Here is a 17,727-nt window from a genome sequence, read left to right on the forward strand (position 1 = left end):
GTCAATGGGAATAGAGGAATAAGATCTAGGGGGAACGGAACTTGGTTGTAAAGATAGTGTCTAGAGCAAGAGTGACTCGTACAGTAGCTTTGTATGTAAGCTATTTAGATGTTAACAATGTTAAGAGGTTTTCTTTAGTCTTTAGAACGTCATATATCTGGCCATATTGAAACGTCTTAGTAGAGTGGTACATTGTACCATAGCAGTACCTATTGTACAAAGCTGGTACCATACCACCAGGCATGTACTGGTACCAATGCATGTACCATAGCATTGTACCTATTGGTCTTATCAGGAGACTAGTAAGCTAAAAATATTGTTGGGAACCTGTGTGATAGAGGCGAGCTGGAGCATGTGGCTTGCAGTGGCAATACATGAGGTTTGGGAAAGTAAGTTGAGTGGTATCTGATTTATTGCTCATCATTGACCTTTGTTACCATTACTGACACCTGTGTAGCATGGAGTTTTGTTTTCTTCCAAAACTAGCAATCTGTATTTTTCCAGGAGTGTAATTTATATCTGCTCATGGAATCTGGGCACTGATTTTTTTATTTTGTATTTTTTAATTTACTCTAGAGAATTTGACATGTAGCCTTGTTTTCCATGTGCTTCTTAATGGTAGGATGGTGATTAAATCAGGAAAGCAGAATCCTTTACAGGTAGGGCAGCTGAGACTGGGCATTGGGAAGAGCATGGTTCCCCCATTCTTCCTTCACAGTGGGTAAGATAGTGGTGAAATTAAATTTCATATGTTAAAGGAACCCTGCAGGACAAAGAAAAGGATATTGAGTTCCTTGTTTCATGCCTCAAACTGTTGTAACTAGTTCTTCCACTGCATAATGTCCTGTTCTCTGCCACTCTATCAGCAGTGATTGAGTGTGCCAAGTCCTGCTACCCCATGAGGCTCATCATTTGTCCTTTGTAGGACTCCAGTTACCAGTTAGCCTGGGAAGTCTGAGGCTGGTGTACTGCTATTGTGTTTGAATGTTTTTTAAATCCAAAAAGAGTTTTGAGTTAAAATCAAAACATTGCCCCCACTGCCCCACTCCCAGAACTTCTCTCAGCTTTTACCTATTGATTAGGAGTGACACTGAAGTTGTGAAATATCCTCTGTCTGTGCTAGTGCTTTATACATAACCTATTGCCATGGCTTCCAGGCATCTCCTTGCCCTCCAACCCCAGAGCTTCATCCTGCTTTAGCACTTATAGCTTCTCTTGACTCCATCTGCAGCTGTGTTAACTGGCAACTTTGAAAAATAAGGTCCCTGATATGTGAGTATTAACTAATCTGACCGCTATTCTAAAATGTTCTTCTGTGTTTCCTTAGGTGAAGTCTGTTGGAGAGAGGATTGTTCTCTATGTTCTGAATCGAATTATCTATCGGACACAAGAAATGGAAAGAAATGAGATCCCATTTCTCTGTCATGGTAGCAATGACTATGCTAAGATCATGTGGAAAAAAGGAGAGGCTGTTGGATTCTATTCTGTTAAACCTAGAGGTAAAACACTTGAGTATTGTGGGATTTGGGGGAGTAGAGGGGGGGAGATAGGGAGCTTATTTGAAGAATATTGTATTTAGTAGACTTTATGAGCCTTGCAGGCCTAATGAGTTGGTGTTTTCCTGAAATCATAAGAGGTCAGATTGCTGTTAAAATTTCTAGCTTAAATGCTTACATGCTTTAGCAATCTAAGCAAGTTCTTGGATGTCTTCATATTCTACAAAATATGTTTAAAATTGTAATGAGGTATACCTGAAAGCTTTTTAATTTTTTTCCTGTAGAACAATTGTTTATGGTTGGATTGGACTGTGCTTGGTGTTTTGGTTTTTTGTTTTGTTTTTTGACCTATCTCCAGAATGCAGAGATCCTGTTTGTCTGAAATGATTGTAGAATCAGATGTTATTATCACTTAAACATTTTATAGCATGACAGCATAGAAACTTTGCTCACAGGCATAAGATTCAGCTACAGCTGAGGAGTTTGGTGATAACAAAAGAGATTCCCTTTCCTTCCACACATGCATTCCCTCAGAGATTACAATTGAGCTGGCAGGTTTATGTTATTAATGTTACAGGCTTCCTGTGTTGTTGTTCTCTCTTTCTAGAACATATAATTTCCCTTTAGTTATTTTGGAATTTGTGTTTCTCATTTTTTGCTGCATAAAATTTAGTATTTGGGTGGGCTGGTTAGCACATTGATAGCACTTTGTAGAATATCAATATTTGGATCAAGGAGATAGTCTGGCATGGTTTCATCTCTAGAGCGGGTTAACTAATTCAGGATTAATGGTGGTACTGGAGGCTCGCTGGAAACTTCCCCCATCTAACATACATATACACCTTTGCGAACTGTTAAAAATAAAATAGTAAACTGTCTGGGTCACTGACCTGTTCTGGTCTGGCAGTCAAGATAGAAGAGCAACCAGCTAATTTGTTCTAATTGTCTTCATTGTCTCTTTCTGTTTTTTTTCTTTTTTTAAAGAAATTATGCATTGCATAATTTGTATAAGTCTCAATATTTTTAATGTCAAAATTGTTGTAGTGTGGTGGTCACAAAGTAGTGTTTACATTGCAGTGATTTTTGTTGTGGCCTTCTACAGCTGGAAATTAGAGTAGTGATTCTATTTCTAGTCTAGAACAGGGACACTGTGGCAAGTTTTGCTGTACTCGTGCTTACTTGTTATATTTCTCATGATGTCCTCTCATCTACTTGTCCTGAGTTAGCAGACACTGAAGGGTGATCTTTCTAGGCATTATTAATATTTCACCCATGTTTGATTGTGTGTTGTATTCTACAAATGAGTAGTCTACATGGAGAAAAAAACCTCTGGAAACAGATGGTTAGGAAAGAGTGGTGGAGCTTGACTGGTATCCCAAAGAGTACCCAAGTAATCTAACCTCTCGCCCATGTCTTCCTTGCTTGAAAAATGAAGATAAATATGTTCATTGGTCTCAAAAGTACAAGGCTGCAAAGACTAACTATGTTGTATAGACAACTGTATGCTTCTCTTTGGCCTTGTTAGAGGAAAGGTCAACTTTTTGGCACAGTCCACGCTGACTCAAAATGAGGGCCTGAAAATGGATTGGAGAGTAGTTGGTGGGCTATCTTAATGCCATTATATAGCATCCCTTTGTCACCACTGAGTCCATAGCTACCCTTTAAATCCTCTGATGCTGAAGTACCTGTGTGTTGTGACAGTCAGTTTCATCTTTGTTTAATTGTGGATAATGTGTTGTTTATGGGAGAATTCCAATGTGAAGTGTCCTAGGATTTTTTGTGGTTTCATTTAAAAAATTGGAATTATTGTTCTAGTCTTTAAGCAAGAGCTGAATTACAGTCTTCATATTTGTCCTGAGGAGTGATGTAATCTACATAAAAGTGCAATTCAAGAATTTTATTGTCTTCTTTCCCATCCTCCCTCTTTCAGCTTCATTTTTAGTATAGTTTTCCTATGGAATTGTATAGTGAGATTTCAAAGTGAGCCTTTTCTTTCTATCTCTACTATTGTTTTCTGGTACTACAAACCTTTGCTAACGTATTAATCACATTAATATATTTTGACAACATTATGAAGCTTGCCCAAAGAACCAATAAATGGCTGATAGCAATTATTTTTAATGAATGTTATAAATTATTTTTATAATTTTTAATATAATGTTGTGTGTCTTACAATTATGTAGGTTGGTATAATTTTTATAAATTATAAAAGTGTTTATTTGAATATGCTAAAATCCATGCTGCAGCATGTCAATGCTGAAGTACTGATGGATAGTTTTTCCCCTCCTATGACTTCAGGAAGTGTTTGTAGCTCTTATCGTGGTCAGAATTATAGGCTGCCAGTGCTAGACACAATATTTGTAAGAAAGAAACATCGTGGGAAAGACTCTGGGCTAATCATATTGGAAGACTTTGTGGATTCCTTTACTGATGACCGTCTTGGCCTACGGTACCCCCTGTCATCCTTCACATATGCAGGCAAGCTCTTTAATTTTTTTCTTCTGATCTTCTTTGTGCTTCCTTTACATGTCCAAATGAGTGCTGTTATTCAAGCTCCATGTTTGTGGCTGCATCCTCAGTTCCTGTATTAAATGTTCTGCTCTTCAGTGAAGGCTAAAAATCCTGATTTGTTTAAGATGGTGAAGTAGTTCCTAATTAGATTTTTTTTAATCCTCTACATGAGATTAGATTATTTGATTTCTGTTTGCTTTCTTCTGCCGTGAAGTTTACCACTGTGTCCCCCTGAAGCCTCCAGAATGGGCTGAGGTGTTTCTGTGTGTGATCTAATGTCTGTCTTCCTTGTAGTACCTTTTTCTTGCTCACACCTAAGCCTCACAAGGTCATTTAATTCATGTTTACTCAGAAATTCTGGTCAAATGGACATACTAGGCTATGTTTTAACTTGAGTATAAGAAGGCAGAGTTCTAATGTACAAGGAAAACACTTATGGCTCTTCCACTAGTAACCCAAGAAGGTTAAGTCATCTAAGAAATTACATGCATTCTGGAAACAATGTTGCTTGGGGCTGTCTTCAGGCAAGAAGCACATTTCATTTGCCCTGTTTCTCAAGGCTTGTTCTACTCTCAGGCCATTTGCCAAGCTCCTTCTATGAACACTTTCATCTGGCCTTCTTAACCACTGGAAATTTTCTACTTTTCCAAGTACCACTGTCTGTTGTTGGATCTGACTAGACCTAGTTTGTTAGGCTTCAACCAGCAAACTGTCTTGAGCAGAATTTAATGACTAGTCCATTTCCCTGGTCAAGGAATGATATGACAAAGATCTTGTCCACTGAGATTATGCATCAATAGTGAATCAGGTGGAAAACAGTAGTTTTCCTGGTAGCTACTACAGAATAATGTCAAAGCATGCCTCTCCACATGGATGTTTAGTATGTTTGTTGGGAGAAAAGAGATGAAGGGACAGCAGAGAAGAAAATATTCCAGAAGCGAACAGTGAGTGGATGATAAACCATGCAATGGTAATGTGTTCGCCTTCCCAAAGAGTGCTTTTCACAGATGCCTATAATAATGTGGGGTGACAAAAATCACTTGACTATATCCTTTGCCTAAGAGCCCTTCCATCCTGGATTGCATCTTGTGATTAGCAGGGACAGTGACCAGTGAAGCTGTGAAGTGGGTGCTTAGAGGAGAAGAAGAAAACCCTATCCATCTTTGTTTGCAGTTTAAGATAATAATGGAAAGTGTTTAAACCTGAAGAAAGGATTTATTGAGAAGGATAAGTAGGGTAAAGCAATATTATGTATGTTTCACTCAACTGTTTTGTTGAACCATTCTTTCTGTGGTGGTTTGTGTATGATGGAAGATTGCAAATCAACTTGATTTCAGATAAACTTTAAAAACTGAGGTACAGCCAAGTGTCTAGTGTATATAATATAATGGTTTTTCTTATGTTTGTTCAGCTTCTAAGCAATATCTTGAGAAGTACCCTGGGGACCATAACCTTTTGTGGGAAGTGGAGGGACCAGGATATTGGTTCCAGAGAACATCTATTATGTCTCTGTTGCAAAGGGAAAAGCTGGAAACTGCAGGTATGGATGTTTTGTTTTGTTGTTTTCTGAAACTTTTACAAAGCTGAACAAACACTCTACAAGTACCTCAGTGACTTCTGTGAACACTGCCCATGGAAACTAGCAGAAAAATTTTTTTTTTGTCCTGAGATCTGTGAGATCATATTTGGAATGGTTAATTGTTATATAAAGGCACTATAATTTCCTGTTTCCCTGTTTCCTCTTTTAAATCTTAACAGCAGAGGCCCCACAGAAACAACATAAGAGTGTTCAAGCAGAGGATAATTTTTTGCAGTCTGCAGCAGTACCTGAAGCAAGTGGACAGAAGACTAAGCTAGAAACACAGGTAGGTGTAGGTACACATACTGTTACCTCTTTTTTTTTGATTGCTTTTTTACTAAAAACAAAGTATGAGAAATGCTTTTTGTCCATCTCATTATGATTGAATTGGCTTAAGTCTGCACTATATATAAAAGACAAATACTTTTGTTACTTTTCGGGTGGATGTTATGCTTCCCTCCAGTGTAACACTGATAACTAAGCTGGGGCTAAAAATACTGGGGTCTTTTTTGCAGGGGGCGGGGGGCAGTGGTCGTGGGGCGTCCCCATGAACGTAGAGGGTCAGTGCCACAGCTGTGAGGCTCTATAATTTAAGCTGTTTGCTAGCAGATTAGAGAAGGGATGATATTTCAACTGGCTCCAAGATTAAACTGTCTAGAAAGGCTGTTGAACAGTATAGTCATTGTAAGAGTGGAGAAAATGAGGAAAAGTCTTTATAGAATTGCACACTCGTGTCACAGTTCAATACAACAGAAGGTGTTTGGTTTGCATTCAGTTATACATTGTCCATATAGAAGCACTGCAGCTTTCTTTGTGTGTATTTGAAATATCAGCCAGATTTCAGCTACATAAGCATATGTGGTCATGAATATATTTGTGTCTTTGAATATTATGAAGCTGTTCCTCTCTCATTTGTGTTCTGAGGCCACACAGAATGTACTTGAGAATAACTTGTAGCTCCAAATATAGTGAGCATGGATTTGTGTGCTTCAGGACTGTCTGTAGTATTGATGTGACCATGCTCTCATAGAAGTCAATGCTTTAATTAAAAGTAGGGAATAATGGCTGAGTCGATACTCTTGGCTATCAATATCTAAACTTTAAATTTGAAATGTAAGTTAAATGTCACTTTTCCCAGTTGAGAAAATTAGCATTTCCCTAAGCAAAACTGACAGCAAAGTAGTGATGTTTTTGTCTCTAAATGACCCAGAAGCAACAACTCTTAGTTGTCTTTCATTTGTAACAGTGTCTTTGAGCATCATCACTGAGTTCTAGATTCAGATTCCAATAATGATCATATCAGCAAAATGATCTAAAAAAGTATGTTTTGGTTGTAGAGCTATATGGCTATACTCAAAGAAGATAGCAGAGGGATAATAGTTCTTACAGTTTTTGTTGGTGTGACTTAAGAACTCAAGCCCTGTCTCTTGCCTTCTTCCAGAACAAGAAGATGGTAGATACCAAAGTGCTCCTCATAGCTTGGTAGAATTGCTGGCAGCTCTCTTCTTGGCACCTGCACTATCTATAAGCAGTTCTGCAATGCTTTGAAAATGGTTGGACCACCAAACAAAATACCCCACCTTCCCCCAAACCAGGAAAAAACATTCCCCAACTTTAATTTTCACCATTCACTTAGTGCTCCCTATTTTGTGTGTTTTAATGCTAGAATAACTTGTCATTAGTCTACAAATTCTTACTTATTTAAAACTCACTTGAAACTATTTCAAGCAGCAGAATGTAGATATGGCCACTTTTTGCTGGCCTTCTTGGGTAGTACTGGAAGTGAGGCTGGAAAGGCAGCAGAACACCTGGATGCTGGTTATTGCCAGTTCTAGATTACTTCCAGCAGCTAAGCAAGAGCAATGTGCATAACTTTATTTTAACATGTACAGCTTGTACCCACTTCAGAGTATCAAGTGCTTGACCACTGATTCCTTGGCTAACTTGCAGAAAAAATGGAAGCATTGAGATGGTGGGGAAGAACAAGAGGCAAAAGAGCTCTAGGGATAGGGAACTCTGACATAAGCAGCCTCTTGTGCTGATGGTGCATGTAACCTGTGTTACTGCTGTATCACTAAGTTCTGTTTTTTTCTTGTCTGATCTCTTTTTTTGTACATGGGCTGCCACAGTCTGTTGCATGTCACAACAAAAATAAGACTACAAAAGAGAATACAAATATAAAAATAAAACTTTCCTGTTAAATTTTGTAGCTAGTATAGTTCCTTGGGTTATACAGAAAGGGGAAACAACAAAAAAAGACTTCTAGCATTTAATTATGTGGACACCTGTTATAAACGGAATGGTTGGGGAAAAAAACTTGGTAGTATTGTTTATAATGACAGTTACTTTCAAATCTAATCTTCTGTGTTGAGACCAGAAGTAAAATGCAGAAAAAATCTTCATCCTTGTAATAAAGATAATTAAAAAAAAAATCTGAGAGATAAGATACATACATGTAAGTATCGTAAATTAAGAATGGTTGTAGCTGCTCTTCCACAGGATCATTACTATGAAATAGTGCTTTAGAAAGATGCCACCACAGATAGGGAGATGAAGGTATTTCAATCAATTGAGAAGTTTTTGGAATAACATTAGCTCTGCTTTTGCTTTACAGGCTGACTCCCAAAAACGTAAAGAATCAACACATGTCCATGCAAGCACATCTGCAGGTAAAAATAACCTTGCTTATCACTATTGTGATTACTGTGGATTAATAGGTTAGCAAGCTCTTTTACTGCTTTCAGTCTTAGAGTATTCATCTGCAAAGTGTATAAAAACATGCCTCACCTCATAAAACTTTCAGAGGTCTTCAGATAAAATTGTTATGAGTCTTGGTAAAGATATTATGCATGTGTATTCAGAAAAATGTACCACAATGAAATGCTGTTTTACTTGCACTCAGTTTCTTTAGTGAACTATTAGGGGGAATAATTATATGCAGATCTTGGATTGCATTTGTTCACTTGCATTTATTTTGTTGTTTTGGTGTTTTTTTTCCCTAAGACCCTAACATAACTTCCATTTACCTTCGGGTACGAAGCAGTCATTTAAAACGTCCCAGGATAGGAAAGAAAAGCCAGCAATCTGAACCTGAAACTTCCCAAGGAAATGAGGAAAATGCTCTTCATGTGTCAGAAAGCAGGTAGAGGAGCCCATATTTTACTGATTTCTTATTTTGTTGCTTGGGCAGTCACAAACTATATCAGTGTCTCAGTGCGCTACTTAGTATTTCTTCTCCTTTCTTCCTACTTGCTTGATTTTAAAATTAATAAAAATAAAGCCTAATGTGAGAAAGAAAATTGAGATCACCTGAAGAGTGATTGCACCAAAATGTAGTGTCTCTGAAAGCTCAGCAGATACTGGATATAACAATAAGAAAACAGGAGGGCTGAGCGTGTTCTGTTATAACTGAGTCTGCATGAAGGTAAAAACATCTGTATTCATACAGCATAGTTTCTTGCGATAATATAACTGGACATGTATGCACAATGCTATGTGTGATCTTTGGGGAGGTGTCCCTTCCTGACATCTTGTTATGGTGGCATATTGTAGTAAAATAAAGTCTGTTTAGTTTGGAAGCTGATTACTGCTTGTCACTTAATAACAAAAGAGTTATAGGTAGCAACCTGTCTTCAAAGTAAAGCCCTTTGTTTAGACAAATTCTGGTTTAAAACCATCATATCCAAACTTACATCGGGGAGGAGGGGGAAGTTGTCTCCAGTTTAAAGGGTGTTGTCCTGTGTAATAATTGTCAAGTGGGGAAGTGAAGAATTGTACCACTTGTGTGCCATAACAATTCATACAAGATAGGGCCCGAAGTACTAATTTGCACTGCCTTCCATCCAGAAAGCAGAACTGCAGCTATTTTAAATAAGTAATTGCTCCTTCCTCCCCCTTACTGTGTGTGAGTATATGTATGCTCATAGACACACACTGCCTCCCACCCCCCGGTGTGTGTGTCTCCTTCTCTCATTCTCATCCAAAAAAACCCACTGCAACCCCAAAGACCTCTTTTGAAGAACTGAAGATAACCTGATTATTTTCTAGGAAATCCCTCAGACTTGTTCCATTAGGTTTCTTTAAACAAAACTAGTTGTGTTCGGTGGTTGTCTTTTTTTTTTCATGGAAAGCTGAGGTCTTCAGCTAGATACAGCCTAATTTTTGTGTTTAAATTGCTCTGTGGAGCTACAGAGATGCAGCACTGCTGTCCTGCACTAGTCAGTGTGCTGCCCTAAGCTGGTTCAGACAGGCCAAATGGCATGATTTGACACTGCCACAGGTTGAGAAATTCTTTGCCCTGTTATTACTTATAATTGGCTAGTTGGTATGTGAGAGGGCTAGCCCATTATTGAATGTCAGTATTTTGGGCCTTGCAAAGTGAAGTCAACAAGGTGCCACTGCTCCTTTGAACAAGATGTGTAACAGGTGTTTGTGAGCAGAGCTAAGAGGAATCCTGATGGCAACAGGGCAGGATGTCAGCTTGGTTCTCTCCTTCCATGCACATTAGCAAATGCAGCAGGGTCTTCTGTCAGGGACTTTGTCCTATGGAGTGCCTTCATCTCAAGACTGGCACCTGGGATAAAACCCTCCACTACTGCCTTTACTATAAGATCATGAAGCAGCCTCCTGCAAAGCTATTGCATGTACTTTTTTCTTTGCTTGTATCTAACACTTCCAGTTCATTTAAGTTTTATCTCAAAAATGAGAACTGAATGTTTGAGATAGTGTTACTACCCATCAGATGCATCAGAGCTTCATCTTTAGCTATTTGCTAATTTAATCTCTAGCTGATTTGAATCTTCTTCAGCCATGATGTGTTTATTGCCTTGAATTCTTTTCCAGTCCTGGTCTCTGTAATATATATTCAACAATTATACAAACATATTTGCTTTTATAACTCCATAATTTTAAACTGTTTCTACAGTGGGGGCGGGAGAAGTTGCTTCCTTTCTCACTCCATTGTGGCTTCCAAATATGTAATGGATTACTACTTTCTAAATTTAAAATAACAAACTTAAACAAATTTCTAACTTTCATTCCCATAAAATGGAGGTGAGATAGATGTCTTCCTTTTATAATTGCCAAAGCAATTTTTCCTAGTTGATGCTTTTTCTCCTAATGAGAAGTTAGCCATTTTTAGATGTATTTAGTTTTCTGGATTCTTATTTCCTATGGCAAGCATGTGATAGCACTTTATAATTGGTCATGAAAGAATTTCCCTGCTGAGATCACCAAAATTATGTATTAACCAAAAAGATTAAAGGATATATCTTAATACCTGCTGCAGGCTGGGACTTCCTGCCCACACATCTAAAAGTTCTGAAGACTTAGTAGAAGTACCTGAGGAGCATACTGTTGAGAAGGATGAGGAAACAAATGTTGAAAATGAGGGCCAGTCTGTACCAGAAGCGGAGCTACCTGTATCGCCCCCTGAGAAACAGAGTGAGAAGGAGGTGAGCTGGATGTGATAGTGATAGCAGATAAGTTTGGAATACAACTGCAGTTTCTATTAAATATCGTCCTTGCTGCCTTGATCCATGTGACTCTGACTCTTTGATTTTCATACCAATGCTTCATTGAGAAGTATATCCGAGAAGCTAAGGCTAGTATAGAATTAGTTTCAGGGAATATTCCATTATACTTATTTTGAACAATAGAGTTCATGGGATCTTCAGTAAGGTGAATTTCTAGCTTGTCTACCAACCTAATTTTCTTAATTGATTTCTCCTGCTCACATATGTCATGGTTTAAACCCAGTCAGCAACTAAGCACCACAAAGCTGCTTGCTCACCCTCCCCCACCACCCTGTGGGATGGGAGAGAGAAAAGGGGGGAAAAAAGTAAAACCCATGGGTTGAGATAAAGACAGTTTAATAGGACAGCAGAGGAAGAGAAAATAATAATGATAATGTACAAAACAAGTGATGCACAAAGCAATTGCTCATCACCTGCTGACTGATGACCAGCCAGTCCTCGAGCAGCAATCACTGCCCCCTGGCCAACTCCCCCCAGTTTATATACTGAGCATGATGTCATATGGTATGGAATAGCCCTTTGGCCAGTTTGGGTCAGCTGTCCTGGCTGTGCCCCCTCCCAGCTGCTTCTGCACCTGGCAGAGCATGGGAAGTGGAAAAGTCCTTGACCAGTGTAAGCACTACTTAGCAACAACTAAAACATCAGTGTTATCAACATTATTCTCATACTAAATCCAAAACACAGCACTATACCAGCTACTAGGAAGAAAATTAACTCTATCCCAGCCGAAACCAGGACAACATGTGCTGGAGTACTGGAATAAGGTCAAGATCTGATCCAGTATCTCTTAACTTTTTTTAAAAAAAGTTTCTTTGAAGAAGCCAATAGCTGGTATGCTTCAGTGACTACTGTTGGCTGCTCTTACTTCTCCACATAAAGGTTGCCTGCTTTGTTTAAATCCAACTCTTATCTACAACCTGTTAACAGCTCGAATTTAAATCTATGAGTACCCTTTGTGCCTAGCAATGCCTCCAGGGTTTTATGTTCTTACTGATTGGTGAAAAGTGGATCTTACACAATGTTGGGTTTAAGGAATGACTGTAGCATGTATGCTTGAGATGCATAAAAACTGCTTGGCTTGGCTCCGAAGTGTAAGCTATGTTCAGAAACTTAGTGCAGGTGACAACACCACCAGGCTAATACGTTGGTTAAGTTAGCTACTCTGTGCTAAGTTCTGCCTTCTTAGCTTGGGTACCTAGAAATGTGTACTATCTGCTTCCCACATTAAGCTGCAAATTTACATCGCAGATACACCCACTAGTGTTGGGGAGCAATGGCTGGGCATAATCTTGATTTAGGAATGTGATAATTTTTTTAGGAAACTCCATCAGAACCTCTTAATGGTGAGGTAACAGAAGAAACTGGTAAGACCTCACTTACGGCCGAAGAGGAAACAGCAAATGAAGTTCTAAGTGGTGAATCAAAATTGCAGTCTGAGAGTCAAGAAGAGGAACCTGTAACGCTGTTTGTTCCCATAATCCTTGAGTCTCAGGCAAAACCTTTAGAAGACACTGTATCAGAGAAGGTGAGAATTGAAACAAAATGTGAAGTTATCTTTCCTTCAGAGCATACATTTGCTGCTTTTCTTTTGTTAAGTAACAGATAGAAAGTAGCCCCTACCATCATATGAAATTCTTGGGAGAAGCAATTAGGCCAGATGATGTAAATCCATAAACAGAATATACTAATGTTTCTGTTTTAATATGCAGAAGTGGGACATATAGGCACGTGATACCAAAAAGAAAGATATGCTGCTCCAGTTTGCCATGGCAGTAATGAAACAGCTCTTTCTCACTAAAATATTAGTTCGATTTGAGTGAAAAGCCACATCCCTATTTTGTATAGTAATTCTGCCCTGGTGAAGCGTACAAGCAATTAATTACTGATAAAATACCCTTCTAGAACACAGATTTTACTGGGTTTTGTTTATAGTGCAAAAGCAGACTTTTATATGCTAGCAAAATGATAATTGTATATGTCTAAAATGAAAATTTATTTTTTTCCCTGGGATTAATTTCAGAATGTTTTTACTGTACCTGAATAATCCATTGAATAATTTGAATTCAAAAACAGGAGAAGCAACTCTGGATATCAAATGCAGTTCACAAAATAGTCTCATGCAAAAAGGAGGAAAAGACTGGTTTGACTGAACATGTAGTATTAAAAACTGCTGAATGCCAAAATATCCTCCGAGGTTGCTAGCTAGGGGCAGTCATTGTTCAGCCTCTTGTATCTTCAATTAATTCTCCCTTTGGTTGTTTTGGCACCCTTCCCTTCCCCCAGCAGGTTTTAAATGCAAATGATTCAGAAATGCTGACTGAAGAAAATACATCTGTAGAGGAGGAGGGCACTGAAGAAGAAGAATCTGAAAAGACCATCATTGAAAATGTAGCTGCTTCGGCATCGAAGGAGGACCCCTCTGACAATGACTTGCCCAACTCTGTGGTAACTGAAACAGCAGAAGAATCCGTTTCTGAAAACGTATTGCCCAAAACAGCTTCCTCAGTGGAAGATCAAAATGAGGAAGCAGGGCACAACTCACAGGAGGCCCCTGTTGCCTTGAGTCAGAGCTCTTTGATAGTGGTCCAACTTGAGGGTGTTGCTTTTCAGCAGCCTTCTGTACAGGAAGGACAGAAGAACCAGTTGGAAGAGCACTCAGAAGAGTCTGAGCAGGTAGATCAGTACACGCAGACAGGAGCAGAGCGGGCTGCTGACAGCAGCTCTGAGGAAGCAGAAATTGAGGTACCCATTGTAGATCGGAGAAACTTGCGAAGAAAGGCCAAAGGCTACAAAGGTCCACCCAAGAAAAAAGGAAAGCCAGTTTAAAAATGAAATATTGATTGTTAATTCATCTATTTATAAGAAAGTTATTTTGTGTAAAACACTAGGGTGTAACTAAACCATATGGGACAGGGGACACACATGTTTAAAATTCTGGGTTGGACTTCCTCTTGGGATTCATTACCTTTCCTCAAGTTTTCTTGAATTCTTAACCAGTAGACATTGAGCTGCATCAGAGTATGAAAGTAAACAGCTAGGCTCCTCCTTTTATAAAGGATACATGCTGAATAAATACAGTTGTGCTAGCAAAGGGAACAGTTTGCATATTTGAGGTGGCAGTCATGGAGGAAAAATGCAGCGTAGAATCCTGGCGCTATCAAGGTCCCTTAAATTCCCATAGGCTTCCATGAGGCCAGACATCACTCTAGCATTTGGTTTTTTTAATAACTTTGTGTTCTCTACTGTGGAGAGAAGCAGAACAAGAAAAATCCTTCCTCGCTTCTTGTTCCCTCCCCATAGATTTTTCTCAGATGAGATTAAAAGAATGTAAGATTCTGTGATTCTAGGTCTCAAAATACACAAGAAGGTATAACTCAGTAGATCATAACAACATAAGCAGCGTCTGTCTTTCATGAGAATCACTTGAAACAGCTGGTCAGTAGAAACAGTGCAGTATCTGCCATAGTGTGTGCTGATAATAAAGTTCTTTACGTGAAGAGATGCCTACACAATTAACTATTTGTAGCTTCCAAAGTGAGCATCTCGGTAAGCCCAAGTTTTTTCCAGAGTGTATGGAGTGTAGACTCTAGTACATGTATGGAACAGTTTGAACTGCCTTCCTTACTACTTGCATGTGTTGAGTGGATACTTGATTAGTTGTTACACTACAGGAAAAGGATATGACAACTTTTGATCTTGTTTTGGTCTGGATGGAAGTGGTGCTTTGTGTTTTCCAAATACTTGGTTGGTGCTGTGGGGTAACTATTAAAATGTTGTCTGCCAGGTGTGTGACTTCTGTGAGTGCTGGCATTTCAGGTGGTTGTGACATTCATTAGTGTGAATATTAGTGGGTGTTTCAGCAAATGCTTGTTTGCCAAACTTCTGTGACTTTAGGAGTCAGCAGGTGTTTGCTTGCAAATCCTTCTGATTCCCACTTTTTCTAATTTGGGTGTAATCCCTGGCATGATAGCTTCTCAGTTCAGTTTTTCTTAAAAGCAGCAACCAAACTTTATGTATGTGAACAGAAATAAAAACAGGTGCTTCATACATGTTTTCCTTCAGAGGTTTGCCTGGCAAACTGTATATTTAACTTAATTTGTCAGACATACAGTAAGTTACTCCTTAGTTTTCTATGTGTGTCTTTCAGTAAATGAAGCTCCTCTTGTAATGGGTTAAAAACTCGGGAATAAGAAAGAACAATGGTTCTAAGAACAGGAAATCACACCACTATCTGTCCGGCTATATGCCTTTTCTAGAATGGATGAACTAGTCTCTGTCTCAAACAGATGTATCTAGAAATTGCTTTTCAGGAGTTCCGAGTACAAGGTTCACTTGAATAGTTGCAATGCTGTCTTAACTTTTATTCCTCTATGGAGCTAATATAAGAATCTTGTTTTGGATTTTATGCTTATATAGCTTAACCGTATTTATAAGATATTTTAATGGTATAAGATACATTCATACTATTTCTTTCAGCTGATGAAGTACCATGCTCCTTTTTAATCTGTTAAGAACAGCTTATAGCGGGGGAAAAAAAGCTGTTTTTAAGAAACGTGTATTACCTAAACTTCAGATTCAAGGTGCATGGGATTAGAGTTAAATCCAGGTTTCTTGAACTGTTTTATGTAGCTGTAACTTCCTATCAGTGTACATACAGGTACTCAAGAACCCCATGACTGATAAAAGTTCAAGAACTTTCATGATTGTTTGTAAACATATTCAAGTGAACCTTAAGCATTTCTAAAACTAATCAAGCATTTTCTATAAAGCACATGAGACAAAACTTCTCTTCTGTGTGGCTTCTCTTTTGCTGCTGAGATCTATTGTGTAAAAAAAAAAAAGTGGCTAGAAAATACATCTATTGCATTGCTAAGAGTTCGGGATTTGAGAGAGCTGGTGGCTTAAAGGGTGGTTGTATACAGTATATTGTGACTCATCTTCCATTTTTTGGAGCAAGCTTTACTAAAGAGTGATCTTCCGAATATGTCAATTGACACAAATGTATCCACTTTCAAAAAGTCAAGGATTCTTTTGCTTGTGAAAAGTAAATACCAGTCATTTCAATTACTTCCGGGTGGATTTTTGATATGTATGTTTATTGCTTGTATGCCCTGTGTGGTCAGAAAACAGTGTTTGTGAGAAGGTAATATCGCTCATCTGGCTTTTACTTTTCATGGCTAAGCTGGAACTGATTTTGTTTAGTATCTTTCTAAGACATTTGCATATTGAATACATAAATATTACAAGATTATTAGATTAGGTCAGTCTTGGTTTCTACTGAGAACAATCATAATTCTGATCTCATTTCAGTGAGTTAGTTTTAAATACTGAACTTAAATTCACATCTTTAAGTATACTCTTGAGTAGATACCTCTGTAAATCTGGGATATCTGAGATAGTAGCTGATGGCCAGACTGTTACATACAGAATGCAGGCAGTTGGGGTACAATTAGCAATTCTGATAACCAGTACAGTCTTGAAAACTGGACATTGTTCTAACTGTGATGGCAGCAGTACTTTGAACTAAAGGGTGCGGTTTATTTCTGCAACAACTTCTTTGGCATTAATCGTCTTGCAGTAAATAAAGAGTAGCAAAATCAAAATACTGACTTCAATAGTTTTTATTGCTGTACTGATTGTCCCATTGGAATAGTAGTTCAATAGTCTATACCTTCTGTTATATTAATGCAAGGGAACATATCTGACAACTGTATTGACTGAATGGTTTTACCTTGGGAAAAACAGCTTTTTTAAGCTTGGATGATTTCTTTTTGGTCTGTTAACTGCCTGTCTTACTACCATCAAACTATTAAAGAATTTTTAAGACCTTATTGCACTAGCAACCAATGATTAAAACATCAACTTTATACAGGTTTGTACTAAATGCTATTATAACATGCTGTGGAACGACATGTGTACAGTGAAAGCAAGCAGTATTTTTGAGCTTTATTTAGTCTAGGAACAGAGTTTAAAGAACACTAACTTGTGACTTCAGCCCTGCACTTAAATGGTAAATGGTTTTGTATTGGAATCCAACATTTGTTCAAATGTCTCTGTACTGCCTGTTAATTTTTAGCAGGATTTGCTTTGCTTCTCCCCTGTTCTCTTTTTGTTCTATTTTCGTGTCATGCAGAATTCTTGTTTGCTGTTCTCATGTTTCATAGCCCTTTACATGAAAATGTATACATGTCTTATTTCAAAAGTGCTTTTAACTTATTTGAAATGATGTCTGACCTTGGTCTGTTGCTTTTTTTATACCACTTCATTTGTAGATGTCAGTAATCAAATTGATCACTTACAACATCATCAACACTACTAAGTTAAAGATAGCAACAAATAGGGCTAACTTTCAGCTTCTCTGCTTTAAGTGACCATTCTAAAATTTTATTTCCAAGAGGATACACTTCCAAATTTATTTTCACAAATGTGGCTAGATGTTTTCTAAACTAGTGATACCCCGTTTATAAATCTTATTGGAGGATGAGTTGCTATTCTAGAGTATTGTACTTAAGTCTTGTTACAGTGTTAATTTTTTCTCTTTTTTGGAACTGTCTTGGCTGCCTTTGAAATATTTTGAAGTAGTAATTAAACTTATATTTTGTGATTT

The 17,727-nt window shown here is 38.0% G+C and overlaps 1 protein-coding gene across 3 annotated transcripts in view; it reads left to right on the top strand.

Moving 5' to 3' along the window:
- FAM169A (family with sequence similarity 169 member A) overlaps positions 1 to 17,727 on the top strand; it is a 30,380-nt gene extending 12,653 nt beyond the window's left edge. The window contains exons 5-14 of one of the 3 annotated variants that reach the window (XM_075526967.1): positions 1,328 to 1,499; positions 3,795 to 3,974; positions 5,419 to 5,547; positions 5,766 to 5,872; positions 8,201 to 8,255; positions 8,590 to 8,728; positions 10,874 to 11,039; positions 12,439 to 12,645; positions 13,407 to 13,565; positions 13,731 to 17,727. In XM_075526967.1, coding sequence (XP_075383082.1) covers positions 1,328 to 1,499; positions 3,795 to 3,974; positions 5,419 to 5,547; positions 5,766 to 5,872; positions 8,201 to 8,255; positions 8,590 to 8,728; positions 10,874 to 11,039; positions 12,439 to 12,645; positions 13,407 to 13,565; positions 13,731 to 13,946 — 1,530 coding nt within the window. In that variant the 3' untranslated portion in view covers positions 13,947 to 17,727. Of the gene's footprint in view, positions 1 to 1,327; positions 1,500 to 3,794; positions 3,975 to 5,418; positions 5,548 to 5,765; positions 5,873 to 8,200; positions 8,256 to 8,589; positions 8,729 to 10,873; positions 11,040 to 12,438; positions 12,646 to 13,406 lie in introns of all 3 variants that reach the window. The other 2 variants (XM_075526965.1, XM_075526966.1) reach the window with 2 other exon arrangements.

The sequence above is a fragment of the Mycteria americana genome, chromosome Z, assembly GCF_035582795.1.
Source record: "Mycteria americana isolate JAX WOST 10 ecotype Jacksonville Zoo and Gardens chromosome Z, USCA_MyAme_1.0, whole genome shotgun sequence".
Taxonomy (NCBI): Eukaryota; Metazoa; Chordata; class Aves; order Ciconiiformes; family Ciconiidae; genus Mycteria; species Mycteria americana.